A 19,493-nucleotide genomic window follows, 5' to 3' on the forward strand; every position below is an offset into this window, starting at 1 on the left:
TAATGTTGATATCTGCTTGCGAATTGAGACAGATACCTAACCCATAGAGCGAATATCAAAACTTTTCGCAACTTATTGGAAGATAAATGTAATTTCGGCGTACATGACCTCACAAAAAGCTTCAAAAAGATTCATTTTTAAAAAAGCTCAACTTTTTCTAGCTGTTATATCATTGTCTTTGTTTTGTACTGCGCATCTAGCAGTATAACTACGGCATTTACTCCGTCAACATGGAGGGTCGTAGCTATTACGTTACCGCAAACTTCTCATTTAGTAGTAATGTAAGCATGTGTCCTACATTTATACTCAGTACATTTTTATCACTAATTATTACGATTTACGATTATTATTTATTCATCAGTTAGCTACTGTTTAGTCTTCAAAAACGAATTAAGAACTGCTAATATGGAAATAAGATGCGGCGGTTAGCTCTTAAACTACAGCCATAATGTTTATTTCATTGCGAAAAGGCCGATAAGGCAAACACAGCTGGTAAAATAAGCTGTTTATTATAATGTACATGGGCGTGTTCCTCCGCTCTTCTATCATATGACCAGGTATCAAAACTTAGACAAACTTCCTGGTTTGTCTGCAGAGGACACCGACTCCACCAATGGTTCAGTGTGAGCTTGAAACGGTAGGCTGAGGGTTTGAGTCATCTTGCACAAATAACATCGGTTTAGTTGAGACAATTTGTGAGATGTGGACGTTTTATTAGTCTCCTGAGTGATTTTTGATGTACTAGCGAGTTGCTCGAGTCCACTTCCAAGCTGCTCGGTGACAAACAAATTCTGATTCCTGTCGAATATGCGCTCTTGGGCAAATTTTGTGGGCACATATCAGATGACCGAATTTGAATAGTGGTTTGAGCTTATGTGACATACTGTGTTTTATTTTTTACTTCAGCATGTAGATATCATATATTGAGTTTATATCAGTGTTTAAAGCAATACATACTTACTAGCTCATTCCAATACATTTTCAAGTACATGAGTCACCTTTTAAGATATTCTCACCTTGCAGGTGCAACAGCGTTACAACGATTTAGAGGCTTATAGTAAAGCGGTCTGTTTGGAAAACTGCTGTGCCACATTTTGCCAAATGGACGAGGAGACCAATGAGTAGTCTGAAATTCCCCTTTAACACGTTACCTTAATCGATAAACAAGGTTTTACTAAAATAAAAGATTTTGAAAGGAGTTTGGTGCTCCCTTTAACAGAAATGCTCAAGTGTCAGTTTAACAACAGAACCTGTGTAGGCATCAGAGCCTATGGTAAACTACAGATACGTTTGTATGTACGTTTCCATGGCCACACCTTGAGAAGAATTAAGGTATTTTCCAGGTGAGATGATGCACCGGTTCTCCCATGAAACCACCGTCCCTGAAAAGCTTCATGAAGACTGAACGACTGAGCTACATGTGTGGGCCACCCCTGAGCGTTGCTGGTGTCCGTGAATGTCAGTTCTTATTATTTCTACTATGTTTTGTCACTAGTGAACTTTGCTACCATCTCCTGGATTTTAAGATGCGTGACATTTCATTTCCCCAATGCCAAATGCCCTATTTTATAATGTTAAAGGCCCGTGATTAGAATGCGCTCCAAAAGTTCATGAGTTCTTCCTTGGCCCTTGTTAAGGTGAAGACTTTTCTAGTGTCTGGAGATCAGTATGATTGATGTCATCCTGGGATCTTTCGATTAGTACCATTGATGTCGTCCTGAGATCTGGTGATTAGTAATGATGGTTTCCTGGGGCCCCTCAGTGATTATGCAGTACATAGGAAAAGGTGTCTTGGAAAGGTCATTGGTTAATTTCCAGATGTATACACCTCTTTTCATGTAAATAAACTATTTAAGCAGACAAATAGAGGTGTTTCGTGAGAGTGACCCATGTTGGCTGGGATCCTCTCACATGCATTTGATGCTGAGCGTATTGTAATAAACTTTTATACAAGCAAGACGGTGTCAGCGGAGATCTCTTCGACATCTTCACGTCATCGCTATCCAACATACAACACTTTCCACCAAGCTTCGTGAAAACTGGCCCCGTAGTCTTTTGGCTGACACGTGTTATTTGACGAATGCACCTATTTTTTATGGTATACTTCTAAATTACAGATCGCGAGACAACTTTTCCTCTCCTTTATTTGTCCCTTTAACCTGGCAGTGACGTCACGTAAACATGGCGGCACGTAGAGCGGAGTTGTAGCGCTGAACGCCTTCGCCGTCAGTCGTAAACAATCGTGTGAGGCCAATTCAAAGCCACTGAACTGCAGCGCTAAGGGAAATTTCTCACATGACTTGACGCTGATATCTGCTGTTCTGTCTGGACCGTGGCCACAGCAAGCCACAGCAAGCCACTGGGGTTTCTCACGAAACGTTATCGTTAGCTAAATTAGCAAGTAGCTTGAAGTTGTATCTGGACGTGTTGGCTTTTTTTTGTTTGTTTGTTTGTTTGTTTGTTCTGGCTGGACCACAAAATACACAGGTACCGGGAATTTGAGATCACTTGGACGTCTGGTGTTGAGAAGAATGCAGCATTGTTTTATCCTTTTATTTGGGCCCACTTTTTCTCAAGTCTGCGTCGTTTCGAGGGACTTTTATGTGTAACAGTAAATGACTACGCCTTGTTGTGGACGAGTAGGAACAAGAGACGCTGCGGTTGTTAACGCCGGCTGAGCTTAACTCCTGGTTTCCTCTATGTCCAGCAGCCTCGATGAATACAGCTTGAGGCACATGAGCAGCTTGATGGGCGGCAGTAGACAGAAAGCAGCGGATAATGGAGAGCAGAGTCTCATTGGGCCTCCGTCTGGGGACTCCACTGCCACTGGCGGGGATCTCCTGGACCAAGATGCCTCCACTCCGGGGTTCCTCTATGTGTTGGCGTTTTTCTCTGCCCTGGGAGGATTTCTCTTTGGCTATGACACCGGGGTGGTGTCCGGAGCTATGCTGCTCCTGAAGAAGGAGATGAACCTGAATAACCTGTGGCAGGAGGTCCTGGTTTCCAGTACTGTTGGAGCTGCTGCACTGTCTTCCCTGGGTGGAGGCTCGTTGAATGGGTGGCTGGGGCGCAGGATCTGCATCCTTTTGGCCAGTTTAATCTTCAGCATCGGCGGCATCATCTTGAGCATTGCCCCCGACAAGGTGGTGCTTCTCGTGGGCAGGATCACAGTTGGTTTGGGCATAGGTGAGTTACTGTTTGAAAATGATTGAAAAGGACAAGTGTTATGTATGCAGTCTTTATGGATCCAGGTAATGTGAGGTGAAATATTATAATAATCTGGATTGTCAGAAGTTGTTATCAGAAAAAGAATTCAGACCAGCAGTCACAAGCTTTCTTCTCGGCTCTGTAGGTTTCCACCCGTTTATCAACCTCCCAAGCATCCTCTTACCTCAAGCCATCTGACCAGCTTTTCCAGTACTGCTGTTTGCTTGTGTTTGCCTAAATGAATCACAGGACTGTTGGTCATCTGACAGAATAGAATTAGAACTTGTGTTGTAGTTTTTCCTGTGCAAGTGCAAATGAAACCTGTTTTTTTCCCATCAGGCATTGCCTCTATGACTGTTCCTGTATATATTGCTGAAGTTTCCCCCCCTCATCAGAGAGGTCAGCTGGTCACTATCAACTCCCTCTTCATCACTGGTGGCCAGTTCATTGCCAGTGTGATCGATGGAGCTTTCAGCTACATGAAACACGATGGCTGGAGGTATGTGTTGGTTCAACAGCACCCTGTTTTTGCTGTTGGAAGCTTTCCATTGCAAAGATCTGGCTTTCTCTGTTTTCCCTTGGGGGAAAGCAGAAGAGGATGTCGCTCACTCACTGAAGGAACAAACCGCAGCAGCTGCGAAAGTTCTCCATAAATGTGTTATTTTTGATGATGACTTCCAGCCATTTCAGCGGTGCCCTACTTGTAGCACTCACCAACATGATAATATTAGCTTTGTTCACATCGCACAGTTTGACAAAGTAAAAGCACAATACTCAGAAGGCGGTATAACAACCCAAAGCCAAAGAGGACTGACAGGGATAGAGACTTTAAAATACAACAAAAATAATACGTCATGTAAATAAGTGCAAATAAAAAGAAACAAGGCCATTCAAAGATGATGTCATAAAAATGACAAGTCCATAAAAATGGGTTTTAAGAAGTGATTTAAAAGAAGTCACTGATTCTGTGAGCCTGATCTCCTCGAGTGGGTCAGCATGCAGGATGCTTTGAGGCTCAGTACTGAGTGTTGGTCACCTGTGTTTTGCCAGTGACTTTAACCCAACACACACTAAATGTAGTGCCAAACCTAAAACAGGAGTGAAATGCAGGTTAGATCATCTACTTCTGTGCACTTTGACCACCATATGGCTTTAGTGTTTCATGGGCAGTTCCACTAGTTGAAATAACCAGGACAAAGGGACCAGACTGACATTTAAAAAAAACAATAATGATCCTAAAAAGCCAAATGCAAAGACTGAAGCCTAAAATTTGGGCTCAGATCTCGAGCCTGTGGATCATCTCTGGGGATCCTCACTTGTTTGTCCTTCAAAGTTTGTATAATGGTGATGTTGCTTGAAATCAGCCCCCTCCAAGACCCTGAGATTCTTCAGACTCTGAACTGAGAATCAGTGGTGGCAGATGTCTCTTTCAGCATTTCTTCTCCCCTTCAGTCCTCTTTGTTGTCTCCATACTTCAGGTACATGCTGGGTTTGTCTGTCGTCCCGGCCGGGCTGCAGTTTGTTGGCTTCTTTTTCCTGCCGGAGAGCCCCCGCTGGCTTCTCCAAAAGGGCCGGAGCCAAGAGGCTCGTCAAGTTCTCAGCCGGATCAGAGGAGGCCGGAATGTTGACGCAGAGTACGAAACCATCAAGACCAGCATTGACGAAGAGGAGAAGGAGGCTGGTGGAGGTGAGAAATTCCTCTGAAAACAGAAAAAAATCATAATAGCAGTAACAAGACGAGTTTTGACCGCATGTGACGAAATACATCTAAAGTAATGAGTTGAAATTTTAATGTTGAGTTTTATATCAAATATTTATTTTTACTTGCTTAGGAGGTCTTGTTATTTTGCGAATCTTCCGTCACGGACCGACTCGCAGGGCTCTCGCCGTTGGCTGCGGCCTGCAGATGTTTCAGCAGCTGTCTGGGATAAACACTGTCATGTAGGTCATCTGTTCTTCTTCTAATGGCTCCCCCCATAATTGTTTTCCACCTGGCCGATAAAAGCGAAGTTATCAGGCTTTTCAGTGAGCCTTTCTGCCCTTGTCCAGGTACTACAGCGCAACCATCCTGCAGATGGCAGGCGTGCGGGATGTTAAACAGGCAATCTGGTTGGCTGCAGCAACCTCTGCTACCAACTTTGTGTTCACGCTGGTTGGAGTTTGGCTTGTGGACAGAGTGGGCCGCAGGAAGCTGACCATCGGAAGTCTTTTAGGTTTGTCATTTTGGCTGTGCTAAGCTGAGTCTGAGTGGGCAGGACTTATTTGTTCATAGTTTACGTAGATAACATTTTTTTTCTTTCTCAGAGCTTTATTCAGTGTGTTTATTTTCTCCCCTTCAGGTACTGGTTTGAGTCTGACTTTGCTGGCAGTCGGTTTCTTGCTCTCTGCTCAGAATTCTCCACCCGTCACCCTGCATCCTTTGGACTCCCAGAACTCAACCTGCAAACTATACGGGTAAGTGAACACAGTCTTTTTACCCCAGGTTTTCTTATTTATTCAGATACCTGATGTGCGTAGGCAGTGTGACTTCATGTCAGGACTACTGCTACCCCAGCATCCTTTTGGTCTGATTGTGAAATATTTCTCAGTGTTTCAGACATCAGCAGTAAATGTCAGGTTTGGCTGCTCAGTCCCAAAGGGTCATAGTTTCTTTCTCAACAGCTTTGCATCATAAAAGGAGAAATTTGACAACTCATATTTGGTATTAAATATTGACTCTGACTGTCTCCGCACACACGTAACCCAGAGCTCAACACATAAAGTCTGGTACCCCTTTGAGGAGTTCATTCTTGAGAACAAGCAGCTTTCAACATTTGATGTATAAAGAATGTCTCTAATGTCCAACATCACAGTGATACCTTTTTGTTCAACAGGCTTCATTTTGTGAGTTTATGATGCTGAGTAAACTCTTCTGCATCTGCTAGTGGGAATGTCTGTATGTTTCCATGTCTCCAAATCCTGCATCTAAACAAATTTTTTAATATTTAAAGGGCTTTTTGAGCTGATCAGCTGTGTCCTTTGACATTTTCAAACATCACTATTTTTGTTGTTGTTGTTGTCTTAAAGCTTGACTTATCACTGCTGACGGGCTGCTGTTGCTCAGTAGACACTCTGACAGCCCTGTGTGGGCGTGGATGCTTTACTGTGTGAGAGATTTCACATTCAGCTCTCTCCTCCAGGTCCTGTGAAGGCTGCATGTTGAATCCGGATTGTGGATTTTGTTATCGCGAAAACGGCACCGGCGTGTACAACTCCTCCTGCGTTCCTGTCAGTCAAGCGTCAACAGATCACGCCGCCTGGGGAAGGTCAGACACTTATTATCTGTGTGGCAGAGGCAGAGTTTCTGGTTCAAGTGTCCTGGAGGATCTCGGTGTCTCAGACAAATGGGAGAAACAGGTCACGGATGATGCATGCCGTGCATTCAAATTGTGCTTGTGTTTGCACAAAGCAAATTGTTGACTGTTGTTACTCGCACATGTTTGAACACTGGATTATTTGTGTTTATTCAGCACACACCAGACCTTCTGCTTATTGCCCTCCATTTTCGGTACATTGATGAAGTCAAATTTATGCACTCACTTCCAGCGTCCTCAAAGCTGAAGCTTAACGACCAGCGCAGTCTTTGTTGTCTGAAACGATGGTGCCACTGTGTCTTCTAAATACACAGTCGCCTGCAAACCATATTTCTTGTGCTGAATTATCAAGCTTAAACTGAAATAAGCCAGTCAGGAAAACACGTGGAGAAATGTTCTCTTCCTCGAATGTTTCTTTCGTTCAGGTGTTCCAACCAGACAGAGACAACTGACAGGCCCCTGTGGGCCTACAACTACTGTCCAACATCCTACTCCTGGATCGTCCTGCTGGGCCTCATCCTCTACCTTGCATTCTTTGCCCCAGGTGTGAAGCGACTTCCTCAGAGTCCTGCAGTCATCTAACCCTCCTCCTGTGAATTACAGAGGAGTCGTCACTATGACATAAACTCTCTCTGGTTGTTCTGAGCTCGTTAATAGAAGGAATAGTAGAAGTCATATTAATGCAGTACATTTACAAGTCCAGGAAACCAGAAAGGGCATGTTGTCTCTGTGAATGTGAAACAATGCCTCCGTGTGTTAGGTATGGGCCCCATGCCTTGGACTGTAAACTCGGAGATCTACCCACTGTGGGCCCGCAGCACCGGCAACGCCTGTTCATCCGGGGTCAACTGGATCTTCAACGTCCTGGTGTCTCTGACCTTCCTTCACGTCGCCGAGTTTCTGACTTACTATGGTAAGACTTTAAACACACTGTCACAATGTGAGCTGCTTCTACACGAAATGTGTGTGCTGTCTGTGGTCACTGACTTGCTCCAGGACGGTACAGCTTTTTCCACTTCTGTTCTCTCATGTACATTTAAATAGAAATGTAAGGATACGTTGTCAGTGAATGCATTTCGAGTTGCTTGAGAATTTCAGAGGGAGTCTTTTGCTTTAGTCCGTTGTTTTTCCACAGGTGTGGTCTCCTATAAACACAGTCTTGTTTCATAGCAACAGGAGGGATGAACATCAGCTGTGCTGAGTGTTGTTTACCAGCCGGCTAAAACTCAATCTGACCGTATACTGTACATAAAATAGGTAATAAAATAAGATATTTTCCAGACAAGCCGACCTGGCTGTGTGTCAAGCTGAAGGTTAAGTCTACTGGCTGGAGACTGTGCAGCAACAAATGTTGGTCCATTAACTACCATTCACTCTGTCAGCGAGGGACAAGAACCCTCTGTAGAAAGAAAGCATGGACAGATCAGAAGTAATCAGTGATAATATAAAATAAACAGCCCCAAATGTCCTTTCATTAATGACTGTAGGTTAACTTTGAGGGTTCACAAAACACGCTTGAGATAAAATGTTGATGTCTCTGTTTCATTTTCATCTTATACGAGCTAACTTTGTCACATGATTAAACGCCAAAATGAAAAAGCCCAGTTTGCGTTTTCGTTTTCAAGTTTAGGTAACACGATGCCTGCTGTTTTAAAAATGAAAACGTCACCTTACACTTGAAAGGACAAAGACGTATCACAAACAGTGTTGGGACTGAGCTTAACTAGTTATTTAACTGACGTAGCAAAGCTCGGTTAACATGCGCATCCAGCATCGTGTGAGTCTTCCACAAAATCCTAAGACAAAAACATGTGGTTTACAGGTGGGAACGTTACTCATAGCTGCCCTCTGGTGGTCACGAAGGGCAGTATTGATGACTCTTCAATGTGTCAGTAGCTACAGTGATGGATAAAATCTGACAGTTGTCCCACACTGTTCCACAGAAATACTAAAATAACACAGTAACATGCAGTAATTAGTAAAATAACCTTGATTACAGATATAATACATAATATGAAACTAACTAACTGAACTCCAGTCATTCAGTGTGTACACATCAACAGTGCACATGTGATCTTCTCTTCCAGGGGCCTTCTTCATGTACACGGGCCTGGTGGTGTTGGGTCTCCTCTTTGTTCTGGGCTGCCTCCCCGAAACTCGGGGCCTGCAGCTGGAGGACATCGAGAACCTGTTCTCCGGTCAGCTCTGCTCCTGTGGAGCCTCCTCCCCCAGCGACAGTCGCCACGTCCAGTACATCCGGGTAAAAGGCAGCAACTACCTCCTCTCTGAGAGCGATGCCTCAGATGTAGAGTAGACTGGGAACGTTTGCTCCCTCCACTCTGTCTTTTGGTTTACTAAGGTGGGGAGGAAAGAAGTTTCACGTTTCCTTCTGGTGGCTGCGATCCGACACGAGCAAAATGAGGCTCGAGCTCTCCAGTGATTGGTTATAAGTGGAATTTTCCCCACGTCAATCATCTCCGGGTTTTTTTCTATCTTTATCTCAGCTGGGAGTTGGTCTTCTTCTCTTTTTCCCACCATTCCTTCCATCATCAAGAGAGGAAAATCAGATCAAGACTTTCTGTGTCTTTGAATAATTATTTTTGTTTTCTCCGCACTTACAAACAAAAAGGTTTTTTCAGTGGGTTCAGGAACCTTCTTGCTGACTCAGCATTTCCTCTGCCTTTCTGTGACATCATGACGACTTAATCTCCAAATTGAACTCTTTGCATGATTTCAGTCGCAGTGAGACTTCAAACTATCTGGCACACCAGCAAGAATGTGTTTGTGTGCGAGCCTTAATGATCTGCACTTTTACATTTTAGATCCCCAACATGGAGCAGAAAGAATTCCAAACATTGAGCGTTGATTTTATTTGGCTTATTTAGACATATCTGTACGTTAGCTCTCTCCAGAACACATTCCTGTTAAAAGCCACTAACATGGTTTAATCTTTGAGTCTGTGCTGGTGGGGAACAAAACAATGGATGGGTTGCTGCTATTGTACTGCACAGTGGGGGAGATTGCACTTTAAAAATAAAAAAAGGTGTCTTTTTGGATGATTTTTATACGTCAGATTGCTAGAGCAAATCTTCAATTTTCTAGCAAGGGTCGGAATCCAGCCATTCGCACTACGGAGCGGTGGGGTCAGACAGTGCCATAGCCTATATCACTGTAAGTACGACGTCCAGGTGCCAAGTGTGCTAGTGACTTTTCTGCTATGCTGCAACTAAACTAAATATTCATTTATTTTTTTTAAATGTTCAATATCATGTCCTTGTTTCCACAGCTCAGCTAAAGGTGAGCAAGTAGCCCCGAAGAACTTTGTACAGAACGTCCTGTTTGCACTGTCACACTTTGATATTTGCCTGAAGGTTATCTGATGCAGTCTTGTCTGTATGACAGTACAAGCCGGACATTTCCGTTTCTGTGCAAATGACAAAATGTTCTTTTTAAACATTTTATTGAAGAACAATCTTGATGTTTTTTTCTAGTAATGTAGGACTCCTGTTAACCTCTCTGGGTAGCTTTCCGATGAGTGAGACATTCGGAGATTGCACAAAAGATTTTGTATTTATGGGATTTTTTTCACTTCAGTATTTATAACTGTGTGTTTTCTGGCGACTGAGTGACATCACAGTCAGCGTTCAGGTTAGTCTGAATGATTACCAGCCTGCGTGAGAAATTCAAAAAGGAAAAATGTTTCACTCTGCATTTGAAACGTGAAGATCGTACAGCAGACTGCGTTTATCCTCAGGTAAACAGTGATAATGACTGTATAGGCCATAGATCCATTGAACGTAATTACACATGAGTTGTGCTCTTTTTGGACATTTTGTGTATGAAATGGCTGTGCTGTACACTATAATTATACTGCATTTCTCTTATGCTCTGTGCTTCAGTGTGATCTGTGGGAAGTAATGCACTTTTGTCTGACATTTAATAATGTAGTGGAATAAACAAAGACTGTGCACATTTTAGACGCTGGAATTAGCAAAAAATATTGCTGATCCATGTTCTGTCGGCCATTTAAGCACTTGAGCGACTCATACTTTCATCTCTAAAAGAAAACAAAGATTTCTTTCCTCCTGCATTTTTCTGTCTTTTACATGAAGATTGTTTTTGGGTTTTCTGGCCTGGTTTTAAGGTATCCAACTCTGTCTACCACCAGACCAACACACCACACATTAAACTGTCCCCCCTCAGTTTGTCACTGGGGTGAAGACGGAGATCGTAGACTCCACGGGAGCTCCAGACCTGGAAATTTACAACCAAAACCAAATCTGCTCTAGGATTCAAGGATTCAAGGAACTTTATTGTCATACCAGCTCACATTCACATGTTTATGGTACAAAATTAGGACTCAGGTCCCGGGAGCAGTAAGTAGAATATAAAAATATAAAACTACGAGGTAAAAAGTTGAATAAAATAGAAATATAAGCTTAATAAAAATAGAATATAAAACTAAACATTTAAATAAGCTAAACATTTAAATAAAGAAGCCGGTTTTAGCATATAGCAGCATAAATGTGCATGTGCAAGTATGAGGTAGTCCAGAAAGTAGTCTTTAATATTGCACTTAGTAAATGATTTTGTGTATGTAATTTGGGTTTAAATGCTGCTTTGAGATTCGAGCCAATCTGTCCAATCGGTGTGAAGACACCTCTGTGTTCCTTAAAGATGCATTCACGGTCTGCAGCCTGTCCAATACCCACACACTGTGTCGTGATGGTCAGTAACCACAGGGAGGCGCTACAGGGTGACTCAGATCAGCACGGCGCTGATTCCACGCTTCACATTCAAACATGTTTACAAACATTACCTGTACATGTGTCGTAGCCAGGTTTTTGACTGCCCCTTTCAGATGGTGTATAATGAAGATTATCTTCACCTCTTGAGTGCAACGGACTTTAATGTGCTTTAATTAAGGATCAAAAAACAAAACGCTGCAATAAATGTAACACTTTTGTTCCACTGCACACTAAAGAAATCACTCCCAGTCATTACTTGGGACAAAATCAATAAAAAAGATAAAATAAGTGCTCACTGGTCACTAATCAGTCTTCTGAAATAGCAAATACTGCTACAGTTAACGATGTATTATTTTTAATCGCGCTTAGCTTTTATAAAGACTTTGTATGAAGTTACGAAAAAAACTGGATCTCACTTTAACGATTTAAATTCGCTTACGTAGTTTTGAGTTTTGCTTTTTGCAACATGTTAGCTTATTCTGCCTTTCAGGCCTGAATTCAAGCACTTCAGAAAACAAAAGATTAAAACAATTAAATCCAGTCAGAAAAAAACATATGTTTGATTCATTTATGACAATGTAAAATATCAATATTACTTTAAAAAATTTAATTAGTAAATGGACCTTTGTTTAAGATTTTGTCACATTTCTCTGCGTACTTTTGTTCAACTACAGTGAGATCTGCTGTCACATATTGACACCGTAATGACAAAAAAAAATCTAACAAGATTAAAATAAGGTGTAAAATAAAAGATTAGAAGAATACAAAATAACGACTAACTAAATAGAACAGAAATGTGTTACGACATTGCTAGGTATTGTATTGACACAAACAATATTTAATCACACACATAATAAACCCATTAGTAAAAATATTAAAAGGTTACACTTCAATCCCGTGTTTTACTGGTTACTGTTGGAAAGTGTTTGAAGACTTTACCTGAAAATAAAATCAACCTGATCATATCTTTTCAGGTGGGGAGTCTTTGTGGCCTACACTGCAGCCTAATTCGCCTTATTGTTTCTTAAAATGTTTCCTAAACGCAAATGTTTTTTCTGGCCACGATCATGAGAACGTGCCCAACACCCTTGTTATGACGTCACCCCGCAGCTCCGTCCCACGAGAGGGCGTGGCTTGCTGACGCATTGCGGCTCCCTCCCTCGGCGCGCATACGTGCGTTCGCGCGTGTGCGTGTGTTCGCGCGCACGCGGCGATGGCTCACCTAGCAGCAGGCAGCGGCGTCCGCGTCAGTCTGCATGTGAGCTCGAGCCGGAGCTGAAGCATCCGGGCCGAACTGCGCAGAGATGCTGCGCACGTAAGACGCGACATGCGGACGCAGCGCCTCCGCCACCCGCTCCACCGCCTCGCTGATATCATGCTTAAAACGCCGTTAAGATAATTTTGGTTTTTGTTTAGAAATGGCGGCGCTGACGTCGCGGTGAGCAGCTCCGTTGCCCGGTCCGCTCGCCTGCCGTGGAGTGCGCACTTTTTTTTCTTTGCTCGCTCTTTTGCCAGGGCAAGCAGCCAGCACAGACAAATCCGCTTTTTGTTCCCTTTTCTATCGATTGTTGTGTAAGGAATCATGACGACGGGACAGGATGAAAGCTCAGTCCGTGTGGCGCTGAGGTGAGTCTCTCAAATTTTCGCATCAGCGTTTGAATGCGTAGCTTTGCCTTAATTGCCCGGTGCCACCTGTCAGTCAGCGCTGCGGGCCTGTCGAACACCTGCACAGGTCAACAGCAGCCTCACTTACAGCACGGTGACCCGGTTCCTGTCGGTTGAACTGTTGATGCTGCTGCTACCGGCTTTTCAGGGCAGATTTGCGGTGTGTTAGTGGTTCACCTCCGCTGGGATTTGCGGTGTCTCACAGTATGGTGCACAGTTATATATGCTCTCTGGACGTGAAGCATCACACCCATTGCACAGGTGTACACACACACACACACACGCGCGCGCGCGGACCGTCTTCAGCACCCTGCGGCATGCGTGAGGAGGGATGATATCATCTCGTGTAACGGCTGAGCTATCAGAGGGAGAAAGAGAGACAGGCAGGGGACGGCTGAGAGACAAAACGGCTTGTGTGTGTCTCCTGAAGCCTCCTGCAGAAAGACAGCTAATCGATGAAAGAAGAGCCTCCCTGACAGCCAGCGTTTCGCCGGAAGGACAGCGAACCGTTCAGTGCAGCTCCCGTTAAGGCTGTCGAGGCTGCTCTTTGTGTGTAGACCTTCGGCTCTCTGGTGGTGGTTCAGGCCTGTTCGAGTCCATTCGGACCTGTTTGCTTCTTTGCAGCAAAGAGGCAGAATCAGGCTCCTTGTAGTCTAAGTGCACTCACTTGGATGCGCCTTTGTGCTGAAGTAGGCCGCTCCCAGCAGCTGGTGAGGTGGCACAGTGACAGTGGCATAATGGGAAGCCGGTGTCTGTCATTCCGGCCTATTCAGACACCGTTTGATCGCTGTGAAGTGATGCATAATGGCTGCATTGTTGCATTCATCTCGTCTTCTTCCTCTGCTTGTTTTCCGTGTTGTCCATGCTTGCATTTGCTCACTTGTGCCTATTACTCACCTTCATGTGCACTTGTTCTCAAAAGTGCACTATCATTGTGTGCGTGTGTGTGTGTGTGTGTGTGGAGCATTTTTGTCCAGAGCTTCCTGCTTCCATATCCTGTTAGGATGGGGAGGAAAATCCACATTTTTGGAGCGTGTGATGCAGCTGACATGTGATCTGCTTTTGTCTTTGTTTTTTTTGTTTTGTTGGGTTTGTTTCATTGTCAGAGGTGTTGTCTTGTCAACACGGCTGACGTGACGTGATGTTCCACTTGAGTTGTCTGATGTCACCAGGCTGAACGTGATGCATGACGTTGGGTTAAAGTGACTGAACCAAAATGAGTTGCAGCCCTTGGAGACAAATCGTCCTTTTGAGCCTGCACTGGTCTGAGGTGACCCCGCTGACCAGTACAGGGTTTTGGCTTGAGAGCTGCTCGTACCTTTTTGTTTGTCCTTTGGGAAGCTGGAAAATGACACCTGTACTGCCCCCGAAATGAGCACCAGCTTTCTGTGTGGTGAAAGTTTAGGTTATTCTGTTTCAGTTCAGTTCAGTAGACATTTTGAGGACGTAATTTGCAGTGTAACTCAGCAAGACCATAAACTACAGAGCTGGATTAACACGTGTCTAATAACAGGCTTCAAATTCCATAACTCAAACACGAGTGTGACGAAGCATAAATGACATGTAAGTCGGGTTGCTGCGAAGGTAAATTGCAAATTGCAAATTACGGTCTTTAACTAAAAACAAAAGTATACGTTTGTCCTAAGTGGATATAAATATGTGTTCAGAATGACTTGCACTTTCTAAAAGAGTCTTTCTAAGAGCAGGCAAATTGCGGTTAAAGTGCGGACAGCATTCATCCGGTAAGATGTGGATGTTTTTGTGTTCTGAGTCCAGGAAATAAAATTACAGCCCTGAGTTTAGCAGTTCACTGTGTCGTACGTAAAACCAGTTCTCTTTCTAAAACATTACCCGCAAAAGCTCAGCTAATCTTTCTCAGTAAAATATTTTTTTCTGGTTTAAGCTGTAGACCTCTGCTAATAACCTTCATTTTTGAAGCATTGAGGATGTAACGATGCCTGTGAAACCGGCGTTGTAATGAGCACAATGGAGTTTCCCCCCCCCCCCCTCTATGAGTCCTCGTGATGGGTTTGCTGTGGCATGTTGGAACTGCTACCAACTGGCAAAATAGTTTGTCAGGACTGTTGACAAGTCTCGCCGTGCATGTGCTCAACCTGTTCAAATCGGGTGTGACAGTTCATTCTCTCTCAGCTGCCTCGAATCCAAATAAACCCAACTCGCTCCAGTGTGGGTGGGTGTGCTTACCCCTGTGCTACGCAGGAGCAGGCCTGTGTCAACACCATGCCTGAAATGTAAATGTTACAGAGAAAGTCTTGAGCTTATCTTGCAGGCCAGTGTTTTTAAATGCACAGTTTAAGCCATAAAGTTTGATCCTGCTTTGCTACATATGACCTTAAACATAAGGACTGAGAGGTCCCCTGGAGGTTGTTTAATCAGTTTAAGACTGTAGCTTATCTCGACGGAGGCCACCCTGTTCTTTCAGACATCCACAAAGGAACGCAAAGCTCAAAATGTTTGCTTTCCATGTGCGTTTCCGTCCGTAGTTTGTGTTTAACGTGCACAGAGCGGGTGGGCCTCTCCGGCTACAGTATATGGATCGCGATGGAGCCGTGTTATTTGCACAGAGCAAGACGTCACAATAGTTTGTCTTAAACGGTCGGTGTACATTGAGGGGAAGGGCTCGGGAGGCGCTGAGGACCCGTCAGACCTGCCTGCTGCTGCCGTACAGCAAACATAAAGCAGCCATCGTTTATTTTCAAAGTGGTGACAGATGAACGGCGTGGATCAAAGCCGAACGGGTGCGCCCTGCGCTGTTCTTATCTGCTGCAACAACTCGACTGTGCTGCTGTTTAGCTGCTGTTGCCAAACTCATCACGCCCTCAATAACACGATCCAGCCCGGAATTAAAAACGCGTATTCAGCCTCTGACTGTCTCACATCTTGTGACGACTCGTTGATTTTTGATGGTCAGCTGAAGAGCGTAACAATGCCTTTAATGAAATTAAATAGGCCCCTAAACCTCTTAAGGCTTAAGTTACAGGCATACTTTAATGTAATGACATGGAGGCATGCAGCAGCTGGTATAAGTGGCTGAGTCTAAGCCCCGGGTTGAAGCTCACGAGCCAGCTGTAGAGACAGGGTTAACTGTGGTAGAAAAAGCTTGTTAAAATGAGCTGCACGATTAGAGCAGGTATCTGCTATCACTTAGTGACCAGTCCAGGCCTTAACTCGGATGACGAGAAACAACAGCTGTCAATAGCTGTGGGGGTTTACAGTGCAAACAGAGGCTACGGGCCTCCCGACTGGGAACATAAGAGGGGTGAGGAATGAGTGGAAAAAGAGAAACAAGCATGGGGAAAGAGTACAATTTGAGTAGGAAAAAAACACGAGTTGTATTTTTTAAAGCAGTTATAAGGAATAGTCCAGCATGCCCCAACTTGAGTCTCTGAATTAAAAAAAAAACTGTCTGTTTTTTGTCAGGATTTAAATCCAGTGTGGTTGTCTTTCCAACAAAATGTACGTGTGTGATACCTATTTGAGCAGGGAGCACGAGCACCTCGGGCAGGGCTCGTACGTGGCTGGCTGAGGACCGGCGGGAGCTCGGAGATGTGAGGTTCAGATGCGTGTCGGTTACCCATGGCATCACCATGCGAACACAAAAGCCCCGACGGGTCTAAAGCCTCTCTAAAGACCTCGTGCTTTGTTCTCATCCACTGAGCCAAGCCAGCCTGTCTGGAGTTAGCCGCTGACCCATGCGCCTCTGAATCTGTGTGTGAGTGTGTATTGGACCTGAGCTGGACTCTGTTTCCTGCCACTGTTGTGACTGTTAGTCTGGTGTGGCATCCATACCCGTCTGTGCTCTCGCAGTTTCACACCTTAGCATCGGGAGCTTCTTTAAGTCGAGAACTCGTGTTGAACACCTGCTGAAGCGAGGAATGTGTAACCCGTCAGTCCGTATGAAACACAACACACACAGTTAATGTACGCAGACAGTAATTCAGTCTGAACAGAACGTGGCACGGATACACTGGATGCCGTATTCAAAGCGGAGGGTTTATAGGACGTGATGGTGCAGCAGCTCCGTTTTACTCTTTTAGGAGAAGAAGCTTGTTAACTTCAGAAGAGCATCCAGAATCAGCAGCAATTAACAGCTGAATATGTTTTTCAACCGATAATTGATAATAAAATTGAGAGTTTCTGTTGCTCGAGTGTGAGGACTTCACTGCTTTTCCTTCTCTCTCTGGGTTTTGTTCTGTCAGTTGGAGACACCACCTCAGGCTTTAGGAAACGGTGAAATTGCACCGTGTTGAAGGCTGATGAAATTAATAACGAGCAGATGGTTTGATAATAAACATAATCTGCAGCCCTAAAGTGCAGGTGGGGATTTCTCAAAATTCACAATGTAGACAAAATGATGCTGGGCTACCGACTCAGATTTGATGTTGATCATTGATTTGGTCTGTTGTGTTGTTGTTGTTGTTTTTCTGAACAACACAGAACAACTCGGTCACAGTGTGTCTGTGCAGATATGTAAGTAGACACAGGATTGTCTTCTCCGCTGCCACCGGCGAGTCTGAGCATCTCTTTGTTGCTTTGTCTGGAGCGATGAGAGCTGGCCGTGACCTTTTGCTGTTTCCATCCAGCCCTGCATCCTCGTGCTACCATCCGCTTTTCTTCATCAGAGGAAAGGCCTGAAGGGGAACTGGCATCGCGCCGTGTTACTTCTCCACACATGCCACTTGTCTTGTTAAGTGTTAGCCAAAGTGCGAAAGTGCAAGCCGAGTTACCCGACAGAAGCTATGAATAACGCCTACTCCGCCTGCAGCATGAGTCGAAGGAGGACTATGGAGAGTAGAGCTTTGAATAGACTCAGCTCATCACAGGGGAAGATAAACTGACTTCACAGCACTTTGTATTTCATGGAGGGTGAAAAAGTGCTCTCAGGCTGCCAGACAGTATTGTTTCATGGTATTTCTACTAGAGTTATGGCAGATATTTGTGCTCTGTGCACCTGTAGTCAGGCTGAAGCTCAGTGCAACAGATAACTAAGCTAACAGTCCTTGTTTAGTCTATAAAATGTGTGTGGGGGGGTGACAAATGCCTTCTTACTCGTATCCACAGCTCCAGGTGACGTCCTTGGTTTGCTTATTTTACCCGACCAGCAGTCCGAAACCCTGAGAAGCGGCTAACACTGAATGTACGCCATGTCTGCCTGAGAAATGAGTTGAATTATATTGACATATTTGTTATGTTTACAGCCTAAACAGTCAGTCTGAAAAATTAGAAAAGGCAAACGTTTTCCGGATGCAGCAACTTAAAATGTTGTTTTATATCTTTGTGAATTCAAAAGGGTTCAGACTGTCAGTTGTTAGAAAACAAGCTGTTTGAAGACATCATGTGCATCACTGGGAATTTTTTTATAGACTTAATGAATAATAATAAAAATTCAAATAAAATTGGCGTAGCCCACTGAACATCCTAAACAAACCTGGGGGAAGTTCTGCTGCCCTGTAACACGCTGATTTTTGTTGAACCCAGCTGCGTTCCCGGAGTTTAGCCGTCCTGACCCTCTTTCTAGACAGAGGGCTCTTCCATTCCAAGATGACGCTAAGCATAGCCTACACTTATATTCAACTGCCCAAAAATAGACTGGCCGCAGCAATGCTGGAGGACCTCGGTTATCTTTATCACAACCTCTGAGGAGTCAGCACATTTCTGCCCGACGCATCTGCACCGATGCACAAAGCCTTCAACTGTGGAGCCACACGCACCACATGTGGACAGGCTGTCGACAGCCGAACAGGCTTCCTTCCTCAATCCTCCTCCTCCTCCTCTTGCAGCCTCTCTGTGTAGCACGTGGGAAACAAGCCGGTCATGCAAAATGAATTGGGTGTAATTATGGAGTAGCTTACATGTACGCCACACCCATGCAAATATGTTGTTCTCTCTGTTCCTGCTGCTGCCGCCGCCTTTGTTTTTCCCTCCCCGGCGCTGCTGCTTGTTCCTTCTTCCTCGCTCCAGTTTTCATTCCCTGTGCAGATCTGTCCAGTTAAGGGCTCTGCTAAACTGGGTTGAGGTCTAAATGCGTAACTGGTGCCACAAATAGGATGTGGATGCAACTTAACTTCCATCATCAAACTGCCAGCAGAACGGCACAAATAGGCCTCAGACGGTCACAAATAGCTCTGTTTGCATAGCGAGCTGCCACCTTGTTATTTATGTCCACAGGCTGTCTCTGCAGTTAATAGGTGTGGATGATTTTTTATTTTTTTTTTCCCTATACTGAGCGAGCTGCTCTTCATGAATCAGGTCATGTCTCCACTGAACACCACATTTATATCTGTGGAGTCTCTGACCTCACCAGACTGATTTGGATTATGCATCTTTAAACTGTCTTTAAAGCAGTTTATTTAAAACATGTGCGGGAGTGTAATAAACAGACAGCATGCACACAAGGTAACATGTAACCAAAATAAATTCCTGTTCAGCCTCTCAGAGTCCAACAAAATGTCTTCAAATTGCCTGTTTTGTCCAGTCAGCATCCTAAAACCTAAAAATA

General features: G+C 44.2%; 2 protein-coding genes across 10 annotated transcripts in view; both read left to right on the plus strand.

Annotated features, from left to right (window-relative positions):
* Positions 1–215: 215 nt before the first annotated feature.
* On the plus strand, positions 216–10,444 carry LOC124061482 (proton myo-inositol cotransporter-like). 5 transcript variants are annotated; one of them, XM_046393336.1, is made up of 14 exons: positions 216–281; positions 558–637; positions 2,708–3,186; positions 3,547–3,706; positions 4,686–4,894; positions 5,040–5,148; positions 5,257–5,420; positions 5,547–5,661; positions 6,387–6,512; positions 6,986–7,104; positions 7,321–7,473; positions 8,648–8,820; positions 9,663–9,731; positions 9,847–10,444. In XM_046393336.1, the coding sequence occupies exons 1-14, from the start codon at positions 231–233 to the stop codon at positions 9,853–9,855; spliced, it is 2,016 nt and encodes a 671-aa protein (XP_046249292.1). In that variant the 5' UTR covers positions 216–230; the 3' UTR covers positions 9,856–10,444. The 5 variants fall into 5 exon arrangements, 4 of the variants coding, with proteins under 4 accessions (XP_046249292.1, XP_046249290.1, XP_046249291.1 ...); XR_006843757.1 differs by having other exon boundaries at positions 8,648–9,731; XM_046393334.1 differs by having other exon boundaries at positions 9,663–10,444.
* Positions 10,445–12,507: 2,063 nt separating this feature from the next.
* The window catches only part of kif21a (kinesin family member 21A), a 43,772-nt gene continuing 36,786 nt past the window's right edge, over positions 12,508–19,493 (plus strand). For 4 of the 5 annotated variants that reach the window (XM_046393476.1, XM_046393477.1, XM_046393479.1 and 1 more), the window contains exon 1: positions 12,509–12,934. In XM_046393476.1, coding sequence (XP_046249432.1) covers positions 12,891–12,934 — 44 coding nt within the window. In that variant the 5' untranslated portion in view covers positions 12,509–12,890. Of the gene's footprint in view, positions 12,935–19,493 lie in introns of all 5 variants that reach the window. The other variant, XM_046393480.1, reaches the window with a different exon arrangement.

Source organism: Scatophagus argus, chromosome 7 (assembly GCF_020382885.2).
Source record: "Scatophagus argus isolate fScaArg1 chromosome 7, fScaArg1.pri, whole genome shotgun sequence".
In the NCBI taxonomy this organism is placed as follows: domain Eukaryota; kingdom Metazoa; phylum Chordata; class Actinopteri; family Scatophagidae; genus Scatophagus; species Scatophagus argus.